The following is a 23,224-nucleotide window of genomic DNA, read 5'->3' on the forward strand; positions in this document are numbered from 1 at the left end:
AAAAATTTTTTCCGTTTCACTAATTTTATTACTACTATACGCCAGTCTACCACAGTACAATATATTATATTACATTTTTTATTCTATTTTATATATTCTATTTTATTTCTTGATTTTAACTTCTACACTATTTTGTTTATAGCTTAGCTTATTATATTTACTTGCTTGATTTTCTCTTTTTACATATTGTATGTGTTATGAGTTGTTAGAGGGAACCTGAGGGCAAAGAATTTCATTGCCAATGCCTTCACTTCGCCTCACTGGAATTGTTGTGCATATGACAAATAAAGAACTTAAACTTTTTAACTTTAACAAAATGGGCCCTGTCAGTGTTTTATTCAGATGTTATTGTTTGATCACTATTACTGATTTATTAATGTGTAGGCTGCATTTTTAATGTTGTAGCTGTTTGAGGTGGAGCTAATTTTAGCTACTTTATATTATTAGGCAGTTTAATCGTAATCCTTTTCATCACATTTTTTTTCTCAAGTAAAGCACAACTGACTAAAAACTGTACTTAAGTGCAGGTACTGAGTAAATGTACTGAGTTACATTCCACTGCTGCATACTGAACATTGTTGTGGTTAACTACTGGCTATTTTGTACAGAAACTAGCCCAAAATCAACACCTCTTGCCATCTGGAAAGTGGCCAGTATTGCGCACCATAAAATAATAATCAATGTGAAAGCATTGCTGGAGAAGATTCATATCATTGTGACTGAACTTGAAAATTTAGATGCGTATCAATTATAAGAACAAAAATATCTGCAATGTCACAATTTAAACACTATTTGGTAAAAGGTTAAACAAATGGTTTCCAAAAGAGCGCAACCATTAAATTTTCTACTAAGTCAAAGAATTTCAGTATGGAAATCCAATTACAGGTCAAAATCCAGATTTATGTCTATACATCATACTGAATCATTTGCCCTGTTGGATCTCCAGATTACAAAGTGTGGATACTATCATGCCATTCATTTAAAAGTTAATCCCATTCCGAACCCCTAAGTGCAATGCATATTTTGTTAAGTGTATGTTATTTCCTGACATATTTATGCTTCTGTAAAAATGATTAAATGACATTTTGAGATAGTGTGGTTAAAAAAAAAAAACACCACAAGATTCTTGTTTTCAAGGTGTCTACAGGTATCAGACACTAAAATTTAATGCTTTTAAAGACCTTTTCAAGATACTTTTTAGCCAAATTTATGACTGACTTAAAAAAAAAAAATCTGTATTTTTTTTCATATTCAAGCAGGTTCAATTATATTCATGGTCACATGCAGAGGTAGGTCTATGTAGGAATATGGTTCTTAGAATGAGTCGTGTCAATCTACATTTTGCCAAAAGTGCAAGCATGAAGTAAAAAGTTACTAGGTTCAGTGGTAGGTTTTCTTGTTTTTTTTTTTTTTTTAAAGATTAGCAACATCCGAAATAAGTACTTGCACGCAGAAGAATCTGACTCATTCTGACAAAGCAAAATTAAAAGATGGATGAATGACATTAGATGGTAGTGGCAATTAAAACCTCACAAATTCAAATGTAGAGCTATTTAATGAATTTTAAGTCCTAATATTTATATAATTGAATTTAATAGATTTTAAGACCTTTTAAGGACCCGCAGATCACGGGGATCACAGGTTTTTATTATACCCAGACTTAAATCTGGTTAGACTGGGTCATTGTATCCATTTTAGCTTGTGAACTACACTGATGTAACCAAATCTAGTTTGGAGACTGCTGACACAATCTCACAGTTAAATTTAGCACCAAGCCTCAGCCATTCTGGTCCCTGTTATAGACCCTCACTCTTTTAACTGCTGCTACCCAGAGGTCCGTGAATCTGTTTCCATATCGTTCATCGATTGCCTCGTAAATTTAATCAAATAGTTGAAATTTAGAGAAAGAGAAGGACAGAAAAATACGTTTTCCAACAGACTCCAGTGCATTTTATTATGTTTGCTCAGATATTCATAAGAAACAGCCTGCAAGAAACCAACCTCATGGCAGATATAAATTAAAATTTCATTGACAGTATCATAAGATTACATTAATGCTAATAAATTTCCAATGAAACCACAGCGATGCTTTCATTCATTTTAAAACCTGGCTCAATACCACCAAATAGCGTGTCCCTTCCCGGCAGATGAAGTTTAAAAGCTCATTAAGCTGCACAGCTTTCAAACAGAGCTAAGATTAATTTTGAGAAAACAGTTGGACAGAAAAAGACAAAAAAAAATATCCTGATGTGAATTGTGGTGATATGACGGTAAAAAAACAGTCCCTGTCAATAGACATGGACAGTTCACTCTCAGTCATTTGGGTTCAGCCGCACCAAATGGAGCAGGTGGTGACAGAGACAGCAGAGCTTGACACACCCAGAGGCACAGGATGTCTGTTTAGAGCGACTGTGAGCCAGAGCTACGGACAGAGGTGAGAGAAGCTGCAGAGAACTGTCTTGAGCTGAGCACTGCTTTCATGTGTGCTTGTATCCCCCGTGGTGATCTTTCACATGGCTTTCACTTTGATCTGCTTCATCTTCATCTGCTTCTTCTCAATCTTCTTCTGCTCACGTCGCTGGGCTGCTTCCTGAAATAAGGACAAAAGAAAAACTGGAATTACGACCTTGTGTTTGTATGCCTCAGTGAACCAGTCAAGTTGCATTTACAGTTTACATTCATGTCTGTGAAAACATGGATGCTTCACACACATTTTCCCCCGGCAGCACAGAAGAACCATACAATCAGCACAGTTTCAAGATGGACACCCAAGATTACTGTCACCAGTTCAGTATCTCATCAAATGTCTCCCCTTCTGTTTCTCTGAGTCATGACTTTGATGGCTAGAAAAGTGTTTTTGCTGAACATTATGATGTAACAGTGAAGCTGACCTTTGACCTACTGCATATGAATGATTATCACTTCATTTTATCCAATGAGAAATTTATGTAAAATTTTGACCAAATTAGCATATCAATTTCATGGCCAGAAACATGTTTTATGAGGTCACAGTGACCTTGATCTCTGATCACCAAATTCTTATCAGTTCATTCTTGAGTCCAAGTGGACATTTGTGCCACATTTGAGGAAATCAAATAAAAAAAGATGTTACATTCACGAGAATGAGACGGATGCAAGGTCACCGTGAGCTTGACCTTTGAACTCCAAAACCTGATCAGTTAATCATTAAGTCCAAGTGGATGTTTGTACCAAATTTGAAAAAAATATAAATAAAATTCCTCAAGGAGCTCTTGAGACATCGCGCTCACAACAATAGGCCCGTTTCCACCGCAGGAACTTCGGGGTAAATTTACGGGGCTGGGGCCGTTGGTGCGTGTCTCCACTGCAGGAACCACCCCCCAAGGACAGAGTTCCGGAACTTTTACAGGGGCTAAACAAGTGCCTGCCTCGGGGTAGGTACTCAGAACGGCCCCGAAAAACTCCTGGCTGGGGCTTGGGGATTACTTGGTGCTGATTGGATATACTCAAGGCGGAATGTGATGTCAACAGAAAGCAACAAAATAGCCGGCATTTTTAAAACTCAGCAGACGAGGGTTAGCTCGTTCATAGCTTCCACCGCCATGTAACTCAATAAATGGTCCGTGAAAAACATATTTTTTCCGGCAGATATCTTAGTTACAACATGATTGAGCTAGCAAAGCAGTTTTGTGTTGCTATGTGTGGTATTTATTCAGTTTTGGGAAATCACGATGTCTAGAAAGCATCAGTGGCTGCAGCTGACAGGGACAGCTAACAGCAGCAGCAAAGCTAACATCAGGACGTCATCTGTTAAAAGCCTCCCGTTGTCGGAAATGACATGAAACTACTCCAGTTAGCTCAATCATGTTGTAACTAAGACATTCGCTGGAAAAAATATTTTTTTCACGGGCCACTTTGTGAGTTTAGTGAGTTATTACAGACACCGCTATCGGCTAACAGCTAACAGCGTCCCTACGCCACTACGTCGCCCCGGTCAAAATGGTCGCGCAACGATTACATCACATCCAGAGCCCGGTAACTTTACAGGAACCTTCCTCCTACTCCACTCTCTCAGTGGAGACACGGTGGTTGAGAGGGCCGAGCGAGGGGACATGTAGTAGTTCCTGCCCCCCAAATAGTACCAGGAACTTCTTCAGTGGTAACAGGCCTAATGAGACAGGCAAAGCCAAAGTGACCTCGACCTTTGACCACCAAAATCTAACCAGTTCATCGTTGGGTTAAAGTGGACATTTGTGCCAAATTTGAAGTAATTCCCTGAAGGCATTCTTGAGATGTTCATGTTCACAGGACTGGGACAGACAAGCGGACGAACTGAAGATAGATCTAGATGAGTAAAATTGATAGGACTCATGTCTGTACTCAAAATATGAAGCTACTGGTTTAGTTTAGCGGAGCATAGAGACAGGAACCTGACTACCTGCTACCTGACCGCCCAAAATCTACCTAACAGGTACCCTCAGAGCTTAGTTAACAAGTTACATATAAAAAAGTGTAAAAAGACAAGTTATGATTTAACAGGGGGGTTTTGTGGCTAATTATTGTTTTCTTTTACGGCTTTGATTCTGTACAGACTAACTGGCTGCTGTCTCCAGCTACACATTTATCATAAAGACTTGACAGTGTTATCAATTCTCTCATCAAACCCATGGCAAGAAAGTGAATAAGTAGATATCCCAAAATGTTAAGCTATTCATTTAAGGATCTTTTTTGTGCAGTTCATTTGCGGCATTCCCAACCTCCAGACGACGCTGTCTCTCAGGGTCCTCCTCATTCATGATCCTCTCCTTCTCGGCTCTCTTCTTCTCCTCTCTGCGTGTCTGGGCTGCCTCCTGACGCTGAGCATGAGTCTGCTTCAGGAAGTTCTCCTCCACACGGGCACGGTTTCTGTCAGCTTTCAGTTTGCCCTTAATAAACAGGGAGGATAGAAGGGACTCTTAGCTGCACATTCTTGAAAAGCACAGCAAACAAGTGGGGCACCAGAGCACTTAAATCCTGCTCACCTCCCTGTTGAGACGGAGCTTCTTGACTTTATCGATGCTGTAGATCACCATGTTCATGAGAGGGAGCAGAGAGTCCATGTCTTTGGGAGAGGTGTTGCCCATGCCAGGCACTGCGCACACACACGAAGTGTTCATTAAACATCATAGAATCAAATTATGGGGTCATAGATAGTGGGAAAGACAAAATACTCACCATTAAATGTAAACAACAGCGTCTTCTTGGTCTCAGGCAGCTTTAAGGGCTGACCCTCCCTGAAAAACGGCACAGGAACTTTCAGCACCACGAGGAAAATATTAACATTCTCAATAAATTCCATTTGAGAAATTCCAAAAATAAAAAGATTAAATAAATACTTACTCTTGCATAACTTTTGGACCAGAAAATTGGTCCGAGAAATGGATGGACTCGATCTTGTCTGCATGATTGGTGATATAATGCACCATCTAAAAATATCAAAAACAGATCCACAGGCATGAGAGAGCTATATTTTAAGAGCGGAAGATGTTGTCTGACAAATCAAAAAAACCCTGTTCAGTATTCTGAGACTCTGCAGTGCCTTGTGAGATAGGCATAAGAAGACTTTACCTTGTTGTCCATCACCCCATCCGTGACCTCGCCCATCTCACTTAGAATAGTAAGGGAGTCTGGGAGCCCATACTTAGCCCCGGACTTAGGCTTGTCACCGCAGAACTCACTCTATGGAAAAACAACAAAAACCAACACCATTACAACAGTACTGTATAAAAAAACACAGCTTAAGACTGCATCAATTTGATATATATTTACCAAGTCCTGCATCTCCTTCTGAAGCCTGGCCATCGCCTTCTTGGTGCCAACAGCAAACACAAAAGTGTCCATGTCCTCATCATTAAGCGTCACTTTGATTTGCTACAAACAGACAGATACTCACAGTGAGACAATGACTCTGACTATTACTACTACTTTTACAAGCACAAGCCAGGGCATCTATATTTTGTGTTCCACTTCACAGACTTATTTGAACTGCTATTTGGCTACTACGTACCACTTGATCACAGGCGGGCCTCATCATCCTGGCCAGAACATTGAGCAGGTCCTGCCTCTTCAGAAACTGGCACAGACCACAGGGAATGTTACATGACTGTATATTTAACAGCAACACACACCCACGCATAAAACACACTGTCTATACCTTGAGTTGGATCAGCATGCCTTCACAGCACACACGCCCGGAGCACCACAGGTTGTAGATGTGTTCATTTTCCTGATTCAGCTTCCCTGTGCTCACTGCTTCTTTACTGGTGCCATCGTCACCTATACATACAAATTATTGACATTAACACAAGATCTGTCGTCATCATTTTGTTCATTGCTTTCTCACACTGCTGCTGTGTACAGGAGGCAACTCAGAGGTGGAGGAACTCACCCACTAGTGCAAAGTTGCTCTCTAGAAGCTCCCTGTGTGAGTTGAACCAAGCCTGAGCGAGGCGACTGTTCTTGTTCTTGCCGATGATGTAGTTCATGATATAGGCCAACAGGCCTGTCACCATCAGGATCTCCATGTAGTAACTCTCCCAGCTGTTCTGCAGATGGGCAGGAACCTGCAGAGAAACAACAAGTGGTCATCAGTATTACAGCTGGACCGATAGTAGAGTTTTGTTGGCAAGTGCATGAAAGCGCAAGGGGAACTTAGTCTTTTTCCAACTGAATATAGTTAAATAACATAAACAATTTTAATGTGAATGTTAGATTTGGTTATGTTTTTTTTTAAATAGCGACCAGGATACACGCAGTTGATAAAACAACATGTAACATCATATTTTTTGCAGTCAGCAGAAACCATGTGCACAGTCAGAGCCTAAGCAGATCACAATCAGCAGGAGACAGGAGAGTGTGAAACTTGCTTCTGAGAAGATTTCAGCAATAAGCCCGGCTTACCGTGTGGATTATGAGGGGGTCCTTCATGGAGTGGCTAGGCTTGTCCATGTCCCCAATCCCCTCAAACTCTTCCTGGTCATATTTGCTATATATGTCTTGATCCTAGAGAAACATAAAGTTGAATCATCTGTAGATTCCGTGTAAATCTGTATAATGCCACACATATAGATAAAATAGTTATTATAAAAGGTGTGCTAAAATATTATGCTGTAACCAGTAAGACAAGGCTGTGTACCTGTGTCTCTGAGTCTTCAAAACCATCCATGCCATCCTCCAGCTCCACAGTGGCTTCATCTTCATCTTCATCGTCCTCAGGCTGCGAGGACGGCGAAGCCCGAGGTGGAGGGGCAGTTTCTGCCTCCGCTGCTGGATCGTCATTCATGTCCTCAAACTCAGCAAAGTCATTGTCATCAAAGTCTGCAAGGTCCTCGCCATCATCAAAGTCGTCATTGTAGCGTCCCCTGGAGACAGGAAGGGCCAGGAGGAGCAGTAGCGCAGGTATCAGGAGGAGATGCGCGCTACGCATGGTGGGACCTGCACCAAAGCAGAAACACTGAGTTAACATTAGTTGGCACGACAGACAGGAAAACATATAAACAGGGGTGGTTAAACAAGTGACAGGGAAGGTCAAATGCAGAAGTTTATCATGTCTACATAGATAATAAACAATAGGAAGGATAAAGCTTACTCAAACGTCAAACCTCAAACTTTAAAACAAGAAGTGAAAAGCCAAATCAGTACAGAAATCTGTCAACTATTACATGCTGCAAGGTGCTTATGTATTAGCCATTTTAGATTTTGTATATCTTACTTCTGTACAGGTTGTGTCTTCCTGGATTTAAATGCTGCCATTACATTAAAGTAATGCAATTTTCTGAACTTACCAGACCGTTCTGTTGTTTTATTGCTCTAATATTGTGTAAAAGCACCAATAGTCAACTCTACAATATCCTTATCAAGGTATTTGGTCATAATATTTTGATTTTCTCTGTATTGCCCAGCCTTACTTGGAAGCATAACCTGATATAAATCCATAAAGTGTGGTGAATGTGTCAACCTACTACAATTATTCACTCCAAGCTGCCAAGGTTACACATGCAAATATTTAACATGTTAGTCCAAACTGGGGCCTCTGTAGTTAACAGTTATATTTGTGACAAGAGCCCAGGTTTATTAAAATGGTTCACGTTGCAGAAATCGAGTCAGTGCCTGCTCACACACTGGGAGTCCATGTGACAAACCCCAAAGAGAGACTAACTAATCTCTAAGGACAGAGACTACCTAGAAAACAATGACTAAGGAAGAGAAGGAAGTCCAGTGAGCCAGTGTTGGGAAACGTTTTAATCTCTGCGTACGCTGTCACTTTGTCATTGCGAATAAAATAGGATAAAGCTACAAAATACCACAATAAGACATTTTAATGACAAACTGTGACACTACCGGTGCAACATAAAGGTCAAACTTAGGACGCTGTACTAGCTGGGGGTTGAATATTCAACCAGAAAGCTGTCGCGAGCCCAACTAACTTTACCCAAAGACCCAACGTTGCTACCTTCCACGCTTGCTAACGGGCTGAAATAATGGGATATGTCTCACTTACTTTAGTGGCATTCTAGTCAAAACTATCACTGTGAACTTATCTTGTGACATACGTAGGATTAAACCACAAACCGTAGTCATAATCACAGTACCCGCCCCATCCCCCAGCACCCTCTCACTTTATCATTAGCTGTTAGCAAATCTGACGTTAGCATGCTAACGGTGGCTAACTAGCATGGCACCTTGTTGCTAACGCTCACCCTAAACTTGTACGGAAAGCAGCGTTTTTTTCCCTTTAACACAACTCGCTACGTTAAATGGGACTTATTAAAACAAAATAAGTGGACTAACCGGATAAGGAGCTTACCTGGAGAGTTACAGTGACAATAACCGTAACGCTGGTTGAGCTAAAGCAGCCTGAACTGTCCTTGTAGTGATGTTACGCCTGAAGCAGTGGAGTACTTGACACGGGGCTGACCTTTCAAAATAAAAGCATCGCAGCAGGATGTGACACTGACCCCCTTTACATTATTCCTTGTGTATCCCTCTCATTAATTCCTTACAGCAAGATTCAGTTTTGAAAGTGACGTGTGTTCCTTTTGCAATACAGGTAGTGATACCACGGAGAATTAATTATTTCCTTGTCAACTTTATTGGAAACAAATGGAACAATGATTTAATTAACAAATGTTATCTGTCCAATTTAAATCACCTGGTAGTGTAATGTATGGACTTGTTAAGACAGAGGCTAGAAAATCAGCAGCAATCCTCATAATGGCATAATATTATATGCACAGAGCCGAATTCATGAAACCCCACCTATTTGAATGTTTTTTTGGAATGAATTTCGCCTAAATTGTAAATATAGGAGGTTAAAATCTGCAAAAGAACAGCTAGGGTGTGTAAGATTGTACAAATTGATAGAGTTTGAATGCACCAACCTTTCATTCAAAATGAACACCATTTATATTTATTTATAAGATATTTATTTGTATTATTTACATTCCTCTGTGTCTATTTTGTTATTTACATATATATACACATATATATGTATCATTAATATAAAAAAAAGCTAATCTATTTTGAAGTTACAGGAGGCGTGTTTGTGTATACAACAGACGGCTTTGATTTATAATCACATGTTTTGCTTCCCTCTAGTGGCGATACCGAGTAACTACGATTATCCGTCAAGTTAGACACAATACACTAGGTATATTCCGGTTCAAACTTCTAAAATAAAATTAGAAATAATTTTTCAACATTTCTAGTTAAATTTCAATACTAGACAGTTGGAAATGTGGTTAAAACCACGAGAATGGGGATATTAGTAATGTTTGGCCCAAAATGTACCCAGAAATTTAATGTGAAGTACGTGTGATGTAGTCACTGTATTCACATTTATGCTCACTGAAAATGCAATTGTTGGTGTCATTATTGGTTTTACTTTTCTTTTTAAGGCAGGCAAAAGAATAAGAATATAGTAGTGTACAGAGTCAGTTGTTTTCTTTGCATATTAGTCATAGTTATGCAATGTATTTATTGCGGACATTGCGAACAAACTCATAGACGTTGAAAAATTAAACGTTTTAGATTAAAATGAAAACTACAGATGAATATTCTAACAATTTTATGAACAAATACACATAAATATAAACCATTTGCCGACAGTGTTTTTAAAAAGAGCCTTCAAAGTGTCTTTATTTTTTAAGTTTTTACAGACAAAGTATGACGAGATTTGGTAGAAACTCACAAAATCTGGCTTAATGGATGTATATTTTTGTTAAAGAAACAGTTATTTAAATAATAAAATCATACTTTGTTGTTAAAAAAAAATCATTTTTAAAATGACCTGCTTTTATTCTTTGTAAATAATAAGCGGAAGTCAGTTGTGTTTTGTTGGACTTGACAGCGCTATAGATCGTAACGAGCAATGCTACTCTTTGTTAAGTAAAGTGGTGAGAAATCTTGCTCGAAAACAACATCTATTTAATTAAATGGTCATTACCACCACACCTGCTGGTATTTGTTATCGCAAGTTAAAGTAACTGACAATTGTTGGCTTGGAGGACTACTTATTTTGTAGTTAGCTAACGGTAGCGTGTTAGCTGCTCGGACAACAGCTGCAGCTCGGGAGGATGTCGCTTCACGGCAAAAGAAAAGAAATCTACAAATACGAGGCGCCATGGACGGTGTATGCGATGAACTGGAGCGTCCGTCCAGACAAACGCTTTCGGTTGGCGCTCGGGAGCTTTGTGGAGGAATACAACAACAAGGTGCGTAGTGTGGTCATGGCCATTCATCGGCTAACAGTGGAGGTGGTAACGTTAGCGAGCTAATGCTAATGCTAGCTGTCTTGCGCAGCACCAAGAAATAAAATTACTGTCTATTTTGTTGTCATTCCTCAGCGACACACAAATAACCAAAGTTCCTGTGTAGATATTCTGCAAGAATGTCGTTGTGTCTGTCATATCAATGTCCCTCAGTAAGACTATATATAGCTAAGTCTATTTCTAACCCTTGTTGCTCTGTAAACAGCCATTTAGCTGCCTTGCAGTAACAGGTAATGTGTGTGTTTGCTCCTGCACAGGTTCAGCTGGTGGGTTTGGAAGAGGAGAGCTCCGAGTTCGTCTGCAGGAACACGTTTGACCATCCTTACCCCACCACCAAGATCATGTGGATCCCAGACACGAAGGGGGTGTACCCGGACCTGCTGGCCACCAGTGGAGACTACCTGCGCATATGGAGGGTAGGATATTTAATCTCGCAGGATGAGTCTGATGATATGTCTGTTGTTTATATGTTCATCAAATTCCTTGTTGTGCAGCAGTTGCTGTCAAAAACTGGTGCAAATATAAAATATCTATAAACAGATCTCCTTAACCCACTAATCCAAAATATACATGAAATCGGGGTCCATTGTTGCCCAAATACTGCACTGTTATAAACACATCAGTGTGTGTCACTGTTGCACTGGGTGATATGATCCTTCCTTACAATAAATAGGGGTGCTGTGATTATGTTTCAAGTCAATTCCACACACACACCATCCTACTTACTAGAGCAGGGCTTCCCAAACTTGGGGTCCCGAGCCGCACTACGGGTCACCAAAGCTTCATGGGGGTCATGGACTTGCTTGATTTTAGGGGTGTAAGACAACACAAAATAATTAAAAAATGATACAGCAGGCCTATATCTCTGCATTTCATTCATTGCTGTGAGAGAAAATAAAGTTTTGATTATTATTCAAGATGTAATTTTGGGTAAAAACTAATCTTAAGAGCACGGTGAAGACCTGAACACAAGCTATGGTCACAGAATCTTCACTGTCTGCTAAACAGCCTTGTCTTAGATTAGAAAACTACACAGTTGAAACAACCAAATAACAAACAATAAAACGTCAAGCGCAACAACAGTGACTTTGTAAAAAAAAAAAAAAGTCTCAAAGGTTTGTAAAATAAAACATAAGACAGATAGAGAACTTAATTAAAAGTGACAGGAAAAACTCATCTCTGCAATCTTTACAGGACATCCTTTGCTCAAAACCCAAATCACTTGTTTTACAAGAACTTTATGCAGGTATCTCGTTCATTATTTGGGTTAATTGTACAATCTATTAGTTGTTCTGTACTGTTATTGATATGCATTGAATTTAATATGAACTGCACTTAAAATATTTCCCTTCGTCAGGGGTCATTAGTTTACTCGGTGATAGAAAGGGGGTCCTATTGGAACCACTGCTGTAGTGCACCAACTGTGTATTGATCCACAGCTAGAAATAGTTCCCAACAAGTGCTCTTTTCACTCCTGTTTAAAACAATGTGCTACAGCGTTTATAAAAAAAAAGACACTATATATTTGTAACAAAGTCAGAAAGTGTTAAGAGATGAACATTACTGGTTTTGCCTTTTGTCTGGTTTTGTCTGACTGGTTTTCAGTCTTACTGCTTAACTCCCCGCCTGTCCCTGTGATCTACAGTAGTGCATGATTACACTTCAAGAAGACATCTGTATCTGAATTTAGTGCTTGTTTTCAGAAGTCTGCTCACTGACAAATTCCTTTACATTTATCACGCAGGTCAGCGACACAGAAACACGTCTCGAATGTTTGCTGAATAACAACAAGAACTCCGACTTCTGTGCTCCCCTCACCTCCTTTGACTGGAATGAAGTTGACCCCAATCTGCTGGGTAAGAGATCCACTCTGATAAATAGTTTGGAGGTTATACATCGGGCTTTGTTGCTCTTTCAGTTGTGTTGTTCAACATGTTTGTTCATTCTGCAGGAACTTCCAGCATCGACACCACCTGCACAATCTGGGGGTTGGAGACCGGTCAGGTGTTGGGACGGGTTAACCTGGTGTCTGGACATGTAAAAACCCAGCTGATCGCTCATGACAAAGAGGTCTGTGTGTGTCTGTGCTGTGAAAAAGAAGCCCTATGTGTTTTTGTACACAAAAACATTTAGATCAGTGTTGGTGTGTCTGTGCAGGTGTATGACATCGCGTTCAGCCGTGCAGGAGGTGGCAGAGACATGTTTGCCTCTGTGGGAGCTGATGGATCCGTCCGCATGTTTGACCTTCGGCACCTGGAACACAGCACCATCATCTATGAAGACCCCCAGCACCACCCGCTGCTCCGCCTCTGCTGGAATAAACAGGACCCCAACTACTTGGCCACAATGGCCATGGACGGCATGGAGGTCAGTTTGCTGTGGATCCTTCACTACCCATCTTTTTGCCCATTGTTTTTTTTTGTATTAACATTGATTGTTAATTGATTCCTGAAGGATTTTGTGTTCCCTTTCCAGCTCCATCAGCACAAGAAACATGAAATATTAAAGTTTATGGACACTTCACCACTGTTCTGTTTGATAGGTGGTCATCCTGGACGTGCGTGTGCCTTGCACTCCAGTGGCTCGGCTGAACAACCATCGGGCTTGTGTAAACGGCATCGCCTGGGCCCCTCACTCATCATGTCACATCTGTACTGCAGGTAAAAGCACCTACAGATAGTGGGATATACATAGTTGAAAAAAACAGATGCTACCATAGACATGTTTTTAAAATGAAAAAACAAAACAGAAAACAAGTCTGGTCATTGTACTGGCATTTTTAATTGTCAAACGCCTTAAAAGAGAGTGTGGGAAAACAACACAAAATGCCAAGTTTTGAAAGTGAGTTTGAGGTAAATATGTACTCAGCAGTGTGCTCTCTTGTTTAATGCCTCAAAATTCAGCCTTTTTAACATGTTTTTCCTCACAGTAGCTAACTTTCATCTGAAACAGCCCAAACTCCTACAGTGTTCAGGGACGTTAAAGGGACACACTCCCCAAATGATGTGTGCATCTACTCATTGACCAAAAGCTTGTGCTTGTGACAGCTAGAGGTGTAAACATTAATGGCGTCCTCCTCCGCTGAGTTGTAACATTAGCTGCTCAGTGGTGCGAGGTGAGCTAGCAGTAGATGCACGCTTCTGTCTGTGCTGCAGTAATAAGGTTGGTGGGTGTAGGTCGGTAGAAAGAAAATAGTTCCCACATGAAACTGCTCACAACAAGGACTGTGGACTATTTTGAGTAACTGGGTTGGATTTTCTGGAAAGAGACATTGCTCTTGAGGTCTTTTAAAGGTATTTTTTTGGTAGAGAAAAGGCAGACATCTTTACAGCCAATATCTCCAACACTCAGCAACTCACACCAAAACAATCTAGATTATAAATAGCACTACAGGTAAGAGGAAGAAATTGTGTTTTTGATTTGGGGGTAAACTGTTCCTTTAAGGCTTAACTTTATTTGTAATCTGTATTTCTCTGCTCTCTGTCCGACACATCTCTTTTAATGCCCTCTCTGCACGTCTTCTTTCCTCAGCCGACGACCACCAGGCTCTGATCTGGGACATCCAGCAGATGCCGCGCGCCATTGAGGATCCCATCCTGGCCTACACTGCCGAAGGGGAGATCAACAACGTGCAGTGGGCCTCCACGCAGCCGGACTGGATCGCCATCTGCTACAACAACTGCCTGGAGATCCTGCGTGTCTAAAGCCACGAACACTTAGACCACGAAAAGAAGGATTGTTGTTTCAGATTTGGACTTAATTTTTAGTCGTCGTCCCACTGCTTTCAAGACCAGGACGATGTCACGAGTGAACTTCCTGAACGTGTTTGGAGTATCACACACACCTACTCCACAATAACCTGGTTTACACTTTCTCCCATGTCTTTACTCCATTGTTCTATTAAACGTGTTTAAGCTCTTATTTATTTTGCTCTCAAGGTAGTGTTCAGAAGCTTTGGACTCTGAGCAGTTGTCTATGAAATTCAGATTTTTATACTTTTGGTGTGATTTCAGCCAGCTGTGAGATTATGATGAAGGGTTTAGATGTTGTGTGTTTCATCTGTTTGAGTTGTAAAGGTTGATACAAACTACTGTAGATGGCAGAAGATGACCTCTCTAATATGTAGTGATATGTCGTAGCCTTCTTGTGGACTCATACCATATTATTGGTGACTCAAAGATCAGTATATTATAGTCTTGTTTACCCCCTGTGGCAATTAAACCCATTTCAAATGGGTGTGTGTCCTCCCACAGTATGATGGTACGAGGCTCAAACTTGTGACCTGTGCAATTTTTATAAATCGTAAAATAACCTGAGAGGGATTCGTATTGTCACTGCAGTGGTGTTTGTCATCATACGGTGTGTTTTAGTTTGGCTGGTGACACTGTAAGGCAGCCATGTACAGCAACACTCAGAACCTACCAGAGCAACGTCGTTCAGCCTTTTTAAACTCCCTACTTATTCTCCTCTTCTTTATTTGTAGAAGGATGTGCATTGAAAGCTGCATTTTCTTTGTGTGTTAGAGTGAGTTGTGGAATGGCAGGAGAGCGAAGCAACTTCCTGACTGCATCTGCCTCTCTTTTTGTTGTTTTCAATAATTAAAGGGTCATGTCCTTGTAGCATGCCAGTACAAGGCAAAAATGTACATACATATAAATATATCAACTCGAGATGTTGGTAAGACAAGTGTTCATGTTGTAGCTTTTTCATAAAGTTTATTATTGAATTTGCTCTAATAAATTGTATTCCTCCATGTCCTAGGAACAAACTTGTTGATGTCCATCCATTTTTTTGTAACTGATTATCCTCGTTAAAAAGGTGTGCCTATGGATTTACTCCCACAGGCAATTTAAAGTCACCAACCTAAGAGGAAGGTGGAAAACCCACAGAAAACCCTGCTAACAATCATTGCTTACTCCACAGTAAGACTGTCCTGAATATCAGTTTTTTAGCATCCAAGTTTCACTGAGAAACCGCTTTTTTTGAAACATCAGCTAGACGTAAAGAATACTTGGCAAGAAGGCTAAGCTATTACAGTTTTGTGCCAAGCTCATTGTCGATTTGTGATATGTCAGTTTCCTTATGCATATTTGGCACCTGACTTTTTGGGGGTTACCTTCGCAAATCTTTGAACCAATTCCAGATGTCTGACTTTCTTAACATCTTGCTAGTGTATCTTTAAGCTTGTCACGTGTGGTCACACTGTCGCAGTCAAAGTAACTCTGGAGTGCTGGTGACTGATGTTAGATGAGAGCGAGTAAGAGTCACAAAACTATCACTAACTTAAAATGTCCTTGTCTGAGAATAACTAAAATTAACTACCGTTGATGCACAATCAATAATGTTGGATTACTATTTCTTAAATTATAGGCTATTTTGTGGGTATGTACAGTATACATATAAACTAGAGTAACTGCCTCACAGCTGTATGCCTCCATGCACCTTTTAGGTAGCAGTTACAGTTTACATCTGTCTGAAAACATGGATGCTTCACACAAAACCTTTCCCTAGCAGCACAGAAGATTTATACAATCAGCACAGTTTCAAGGTGGGCACTAAATTGTTAGGACACTTTGCAGACAGTCCTTCAATATGCGTAACTTTAAGCCTTAATAAAATGTAAACGGGTGAGATCTATCAAAATTTTAGATCTGGCATTCATAGATGGATGGTCATCCTGAAAACAAACCCCCAGCCATGGCTATCGGTGGTGTGGAGGAATAAATACAGTATTTTCAAGAGCTACTTTGGAAGTCAGTTACCATGGCACCAATCAAAGCTTTGCAGCATTCACGTCAGCTCTCCCACACAGAGAGGTCCATTTGAACACACACCATTTAAACTCTAAGGCCACAGTGCCCCCTCATTGTTGTTTTGTTTGTCTAGTTGCAATTGGTCCACTGTCTCCTTGTGCTATTAGTTCATGAATAGCCAATTGTCACAATATGTGTATAAAGAGGGGGCACTCGGATTTGAACCGGGGACCTCTTGATCTGCAGTCAAATGCTCTACCACTGAGCTATACCCCCTGATACAGTTCAGTGTACACAAGTGTTGATTGTCTAAAACTCTCCCGCTGTTTTTGTTTGCATAGTGAGTGCTTGGGTGGTGCGAATGTGTATGAGTGCATATGTTTGTGTGCTGTATAGACAGGATGGCTAAATTTATTTCTTATCATTTCCCAGAGCTAAAAATGTAGCGAAAGATAAATGCTTATGTTTCATTTCCCAGGTCTGACAGGTCATGTGTGTGTGTGTCTGTCCATTTAATTCCCTAACAGGCTGCTTTAACACAAGGGTGATCACTTTAATTCATTACCTAATTTCCAGACAATTTGACCTCTTAGGGCCTCACTTATTCAAATGAAACCACCAAGTTTAGAGGCAAACACTCTCTTTGATGGAACTGCTGGCAACTCAGACACCTTAAACATGAAAAGAGACCCTAACTGGACACTGCTTTTTTGTTAGGGGTCAGAATCCAAAATAAATAACCACTAGGTTGAGTAATCTGGATAATAAAAAGCATATCAGACTCCCAGGGTAACTCTGCAGTGTGTCTTTAATCTAAAAAAGATAAATAACAGGAATTTGTGCTTCAAGAAACATTATACAGAATTATAAATGCTTAAAAAGTCATTACATTCACCTTGTGGTTGTAACTGTGGATTCATCTCAACAAAGGACGCCTTGAGACGACGTCACTGTGACTGTGTGTGACTGACAGTTACCGTCCACTTCACTTGTCACTCAGTTGACGTGAAACAGCTGTCTGCAGTTTAAGTATGTTAACTGTTTAAGTATCACAGGCTAGAGGACGGGAGAACGAGTCCTCTAATGTTGGCACTTTTAGATAAACACATCAGGTATATTATGAAACCATGTGACCATGAAAAGTAGCTGACACATGTTTGAGTTGAAGAGTGTAGATGTACAGAAACAGGAAGAGGGGAAACCAAGCAAAGCAGTCATGATCAAAACAAAATTGTAAGAGCTACGTGTAAATGTACAAGAAACTATGAAGTTATTCTGCTCTGCTTGGTTGTGTATGTTGTAATACCTTCTAGTGATTAAATGTCAGAGCATGAAATATGAGATGAACATTACACTTTATCCTTGAAGCCACCATCCTTCACAGTGCGCCAGACAGCTACAGAATGCCTTTTGATATTTTTCCAACATACACCAAAACAATAAAGTGAGTCTCTAACTTATAACACTCATAATTTATTACATTTACTAGGTGTATCGTTCTTATCGTGATCAACACATCTCTATTAGGAAAATAAATTCAATTCCAAATAAATGATTACATTTTTCTAAGCTCAAGTCTAAATGTGCAATTCTTATACAAAGTGAATGCAGATAATTTTTCACATGTGAAACATATTAGTAGTCCTTGACATTTCACCTCTCTTCAAGGAAGCCTTGGACTGGGATGCAGTTTGCGTAGCCTTCAGATCCAGTGAATAACGCATGTATATGTTTGTATGTATTAACTGTCAACTTGTGTTTTTGCCCACCCTGCTAGATAGGAATAATCTCTTCATTGCACAGGACCTCAGGTGTGAAGTGACGCTGGGGCACGCACCCACAGCAGCCTGTGGGGGCGCCGTAGAGTCTGTATGTAGGAAACAGGAGGCACTCTTAACTCTGCATCCCACGTTCTACAGCAGCATCTGAACAGGACAAAGGAGGTTTTAAAGGAGGAAAGTGGGGAACATATGACTGTCCCGTCCAAAGGACCAGGCTTTAGGGTGGAGTTGGTGATTGGTTCTCTAGCTGCCTGGCAAGATAGGGTCAGAGACATGCCGCTGGATCTCCTGCATCTCTGTAGAGGTCTCCAGGTGCTCAGGGAGGGAGGGGAAGCGCTGGCTGACACATAGCAGTCCAGGAGGCTCTAGAGCCCCTGACAATTGAGGAGGGGTGAGGCCCACAGAGGGCAGATGTGGCGGGTCAGCGTCTGGCGACATGGACACGGTGTCATCGGAGGCCACAGTGAGATGGATCCCGCTTGACAGGGAGTCCTTGGATTTGTGGTTGAAGTCAGAGTCTGGACTCTGGAAAGAGAGAGAGGAATTAAGTGTAACTCACACAGAATTGGTTTGATGTAGGGAACCCTTCTCAGACTTTAGTGTTTAAAGGAGTAGTTGAACATTACGTTTATTTACATTCTTTCTGAGAGTTAGATGAGAAGTCTGATACCACTCTCTGCAAAGTCAATATTCTGCTAGGGCTAGCAGTAGGTTAGCTTAGCTTAGCATAAAGACTGGAAACAGGGGCAAACAGCCAGCTTTACTTTGTCCAAAGGTAACAAAATCCACCAGCCAGCACCTGAATCTCATTCTGTCAGGTAACCGGTTGACACTGTGGGAAGTTACTGGCTAAAGTAATACCAAGAGGCAACCTAGGTAAAATGAAGTTAATGCAGAAGTGCCAAAAACTGCAGTTCCTTGAATGCCCACTTGTTGCTAGCTCCAGAAGCGAGTGAATTCCCATACATATCCATGTTAAACTGCCCAACTTTACAGCAGAAATAAACACCTTTACAGCCTAGTGAAAAAAACGGGTTTTAGTCTCTATAGCTAATTTCAACCATCGTGACAACTGTACGGGCTGAGAATTTTTATGTATCTCGTGCATTTACATTTATCTAAGGCTTAAAGATACACATATGTGAGGCATCACTCAGTCTTTTAGTCAGATCTGCCCATTGCTCCAACACACCTCCAACCTCTAATCTAAATTTGGCTCCACAAACACTGAGATGGTGATGGCCAATGGGCCAAACTCGAGGCTTCAAAACAGGAGTCCGCAACTCAGTGGGTGATGTCAGGGTTGCTACATCCATCTTTTTACATAGACTATGAGTAATACACATTTCCCACCCAAATTAGCACACATGCATTTGCTGACACCTGCTTAAAATAGGTGACAGACCCCTTTTTTTCCAAATCATGTTAAACTTCACGAACTTGTTGGAAAACAGGTAAGTAAACAGAAGAAAGCAGCATAGAGTGAAAATGTTGTGATATTTACTTCTCTTTTATATCTGTTACTTATTCAGTCTCTTTTTCAAACACTGTGCTGAGTAATCTATAATGACGCTCATCACAGACGATGCTCAAGATGGACAGAATTTGTTGCTAAGATGACAAAGAGTTGCAGAAGTTACCCATGGTTGCACCAGAAAAGGGGCAAAATTAGCGTGTCCACCTAAGTGTCATGTTTCCATCACTGACGATGGGAGCTGGAGATGGTAAATACCCGTGACTACTGCAGAGTCATTGTCATCTTTTTTAAGGGTGCTGGTAGTTGGTTTGTGTTACCTTTGTACAAAGCCAGAATTCAAATAACTGCCTCACAGTTGTATGCCTCTGCAAACCAGTCAAGTTGCAGTTACAGTTTACATCCATGTCTGTCCAGACTCATGAGTAGCAATGACAATAGACAATACTAAGACATATATGGATGTTTCTGCAAAAAAAGCTACAAATTATAAAACATAGATGCTTCACACAAATCGTCAACCCAGCAGCACAGAAGATCTATCATTCAGCACAGATTCAAGGTGAACACCCAAAATTAGTGTCACCAATTTAGTATTTGACAAAAAGTCTCCCCTTCTGTTCCTGAGTTATGACATTGAATAATGGCCGGAAAAGTGTTTTTGCAGAAAACTATGATTTCACAGTGAAGCTGACCTTTGACCTTTTAGATATATAATGTCATCACTTATTCTTTTTATCCTGTTAGACATTTGTGTGAAATTTTGTCATTATTAGCACATGAATTCTTGAGTTATGGCCAAAACCACATTTTGTGAGGTCACAATGACCTTTAACCACAAAATCAGTTAACTGTTGAGTCCAAGTGGACGTCTATAGATATCACAGTCATGAAAATAGGATGGATATAAGTATGGGAGCAACCCCCCAAAAAATACCTCCAGTAAGGCTTTTACCAGCGCAGAGGCATAAAAGCGAATTCCCCGAAATGTCAAACCATTACTTTAATTTAAAAGTCAAAGGATTTTTTTTTCTCAGTGTAACTGGAATTAGTCCATAAGGATCCCAAACTGAATGACCTCAGAGCGTCAAACGTCTGATAACTGTTAGTAAGTAAAGTGAACACAACACCTGCAGCAGTGAGGCAGTGCTGTCGATCTGTACTGGCTGGATTGGAGGGACAGTGTGGATTGTGGGTGTTCCTGTGCTGTACAGGGTGGTGGGGTGAGGCGGGTGAGGGCTTGGGGACACAGCGCTGTAGGCCGGAGGCACTGGGGCCATCTGCCTCTGGAGGAGCTGCAGGATCACGTTGATGTCTGCTGTCATACGAGTCTCCAGCCTTGGCAGGATAAAGAAAGACATTAGGAATTTGTCCTCATGAACAGAAAAACACGCAGCTTTAAATTACACTATTGCTGTTTTGATGGTGGATGGAGTGTGTCATAATCTTTTTATAGAGTCCTTTCATCTGCTTTTTCAAAAATGTCCACTAGGTTTCTCTCTTGCTCTCTCTACAGTTTCTATCACACGCATATATGAGGACAGGCATGTAAAAGGAGGGAAGGAAGCACATGCATGACTGACTTTATATAAAATGTTTCTAAATTTTTTACTCCCACCTTTGACCCTTTCTTATCTCTGTCTTTCCCACCTCCCCTCTCGTCTCCCTCTCTCTCATACATATGCTAGTCACATTAACACCATGCACACAACCAGCTGGGAACTGATATGTAAACACAGCAGGGGAGGAAGGGAGGAGCTTTCCTAAGTATGACGTGGAGGTAAAGACAGGCTGTTGGTAATAATAGAAAATGTTAACACCCATCCTTTACACTCAGTAGGGGGTATAGCTCAGTGGTAGAGCATTTGACTGCAGATCAAGAGGTCCCCGGTTCAAATCCGGGTGCCCCCTCTTTTCATAAAAACAACCCACCTGTTCAGCTGGGACTGCAGCAGCTCCAATCTGGACTCCAACTCACTGGGCCGATCCTCAGCACAGGGTGGAGGATGGAAACTGGCCCTGACAGAGGACGGTCGTCCCTGGCTGTCCGAGAACTGGCTGGCTCTGCGATCTGGCCAATAGCTATACAGGCCAGACATGCTGATGGGGGCTGCTGCTGTGCAGAGGAGCAAGAATCTGCCTTGAATTTCTGAAACACTTTATTGTCTGTTGTTCAAGAAAATCATGCAATATGTGAGTATGAGATGAGAAGCAGACAATTTGTACTCTAGATTTTTCATTTAGTCTTTATGTTCATATCATTTCCAATTTTTTACGATGTATTTTCACTAGTTTTGGTAAATGTTTCATTTCAGTTATTCAGATTCTGCTTTATTTTTGACTGTTGCTTTTTGCAGATGTTACTTTTACTTTTACTTTTCTTCTTTTAGTTTCAGTTCTATTTTTACTAGTACTGGAAGAGCTGGAATTTTAAAGGTATAGTGACACATTTGTATCTGTGTAACAAGTATTCTGTATTACAAACTACAAGTCTAAATCCTATTTAGATTTTATTATTGTTGTATTATTTCGCTTACAGTCACTGCCACTTAAAAAATTTCACACATAGAAATACACTCTTTGGTTGCACTTTGCAAAACAATATGAACTTTTCTTAAACATTTCTTTTTGGTTCAAATCTCAGATTTTGTTGGATTAATTATTAGTTTACTTTATAGTATGTTTATTACTTGCATATACACTTTGGACTTGAATTTTAAGTGCGCTGGACTTTCCCTGGCATGAAAATTTGACGTCTTAATCAAAACCCCACTCATCACAAATCAGACACTACACCTCTGTGTGACTAAAAAAGGTTAGGGAAGGAGATTTCACTCTTCTGTTTTATTAAAGTCATGATGCCTAGCACATGTGGAGATGGATGGCAGCATCTGATGTTGCCCTCAGAGTAAGGAAGACATGTAGAAAAAGTGTGTTGCAAAAACTGCCATTGAATAAACCTGATCTGACAGGGAAAGAATCTCAAGAGCAAACTCTGAAGGAGGCACTGATAGAATTGTGATTTAAAAATTCTTCTGACCTCTAAAATGTTTAAAAGCTCTGTCTAGTCTATTGGAGACTATCCTGACATGACTGGTGAAGGGATTGTGGGTAGTTTTTACCTGAGTATGGTGGACCACCGAGGTCTACAGGCGGTCCCATCCCTGCTGAGGGTCCACTGTGAGGCAGGAGGTTGACCACAGCTGGGGGATAGTCTCTGGTGTCACCCCTGCTGGGATACAGCTCCCCCTTGCTGTGCCCCATGGGCTTCATCTCCTCATCACTAGACTGAGAACAGATGCTTGGGCTGCTGCAGAGGTCTTCCCAGTGGGATCCTGCCATCGTGCCTTGGTGGTGGTTTACCATTGGACAGGACTGATCAGGGTAAGAGTCTTCACGGTCCATGCCGTCTGTACAGACACAGGACAA

At 40.8% G+C, this 23,224-nt stretch overlaps 3 protein-coding genes and 2 non-coding genes across 9 annotated transcripts in view; 2 read left to right on the forward strand and 3 right to left on the reverse strand.

The window, feature by feature from the left end:
* Nucleotides 1–1,923: 1,923 nt before the first annotated feature.
* On the reverse strand, nt 1,924–8,934 carry ccdc47 (coiled-coil domain containing 47). The gene is made up of 13 exons (XM_050068187.1): nt 8,825–8,934; nt 7,154–7,452; nt 6,919–7,020; nt 6,407–6,581; nt 6,173–6,294; nt 6,026–6,091; nt 5,788–5,889; nt 5,587–5,697; nt 5,359–5,444; nt 5,194–5,252; nt 5,001–5,110; nt 4,737–4,904; nt 1,924–2,590 (listed from the first exon to the last, which is right to left on the reverse strand). Exons 2-13 carry the CDS (start codon nt 7,442–7,444, stop codon nt 2,510–2,512), a joined length of 1,473 nt encoding a protein of 490 aa, XP_049924144.1. The 5' UTR covers nt 7,445–7,452; nt 8,825–8,934; the 3' UTR covers nt 1,924–2,509.
* Nucleotides 8,935–10,335: 1,401 nt separating this feature from the next.
* dcaf7 (ddb1 and cul4 associated factor 7) lies at nt 10,336–15,555 on the forward strand. Its single transcript, XM_050068198.1, has 7 exons — nt 10,336–10,730; nt 11,045–11,203; nt 12,532–12,643; nt 12,739–12,857; nt 12,945–13,154; nt 13,330–13,447; nt 14,319–15,555. The coding sequence occupies exons 1-7, from the start codon at nt 10,593–10,595 to the stop codon at nt 14,489–14,491; spliced, it is 1,029 nt and encodes a 342-aa protein (XP_049924155.1). The 5' UTR covers nt 10,336–10,592; the 3' UTR covers nt 14,492–15,555.
* Nucleotides 15,556–16,744: 1,189 nt separating this feature from the next.
* Nucleotides 16,745–16,816, reverse strand: trnac-gca (transfer RNA cysteine (anticodon GCA)). Its single transcript has one exon. It is a non-coding gene; the product is annotated as a tRNA-Cys (tRNA).
* Nucleotides 16,817–17,332: 516 nt separating this feature from the next.
* kcnh6a (potassium voltage-gated channel, subfamily H (eag-related), member 6a) overlaps nt 17,333–23,224 on the reverse strand; it is a 36,824-nt gene continuing 30,932 nt past the window's right edge. For 3 of the 5 annotated variants that reach the window (XM_050068171.1, XM_050068170.1, XM_050068173.1), the window contains 4 exons: nt 22,918–23,205; nt 21,728–21,911; nt 20,926–21,133; nt 17,333–18,846 (listed from right to left, as the gene is read on the reverse strand). In XM_050068171.1, coding sequence (XP_049924128.1) covers nt 18,565–18,846; nt 20,926–21,133; nt 21,728–21,911; nt 22,918–23,205 — 962 coding nt within the window. In that variant the 3' untranslated portion in view covers nt 17,333–18,564. The remainder of the gene's footprint in view (nt 18,847–20,925; nt 21,134–21,727; nt 21,912–22,917; nt 23,206–23,224) is intronic. The other 2 variants (XM_050068172.1, XM_050068174.1) reach the window with 1 other exon arrangement.
* trnac-gca (transfer RNA cysteine (anticodon GCA)) lies at nt 21,635–21,706 on the forward strand. The gene has a single exon. It is a non-coding gene; the product is annotated as a tRNA-Cys (tRNA).

This window comes from Epinephelus moara, chromosome 18 (genome assembly GCF_006386435.1).
Source record: "Epinephelus moara isolate mb chromosome 18, YSFRI_EMoa_1.0, whole genome shotgun sequence".
NCBI classification, from domain to species: domain Eukaryota; kingdom Metazoa; phylum Chordata; class Actinopteri; order Perciformes; family Serranidae; genus Epinephelus; species Epinephelus moara.

Bases quoted from the DNA above. Each gene is read 5' to 3' on its own strand.
- ccdc47 (XM_050068187.1), bottom strand. From the start codon at position 7,444: ATGCGTAGCGCGCATCTCCTCCTGATACCTGCGCTACTGCTCCTCCTG. The intron at 6,582-6,918 runs GTAAGCCGGGCT...GTTTCTCTGCAG, and splicing joins ACCCCCTCATAATCCACACG to GTTCCTGCCCATCTGCAGAA. The intron at 5,445-5,586 runs GTAAAGTCTTCT...TGATATTTTTAG, and splicing joins ATGGGGTGATGGACAACAAG to ATGGTGCATTATATCACCAA.
- dcaf7 (XM_050068198.1), top strand. From the start codon at position 10,593: ATGTCGCTTCACGGCAAAAGAAAAGAAATCTACAAATACGAGGCGCCA. The intron at 11,204-12,531 runs GTAGGATATTTA...TTTATCACGCAG, and splicing joins ACTACCTGCGCATATGGAGG to GTCAGCGACACAGAAACACG. The intron at 12,644-12,738 runs GTAAGAGATCCA...TTCATTCTGCAG, and splicing joins AGTTGACCCCAATCTGCTGG to GAACTTCCAGCATCGACACC.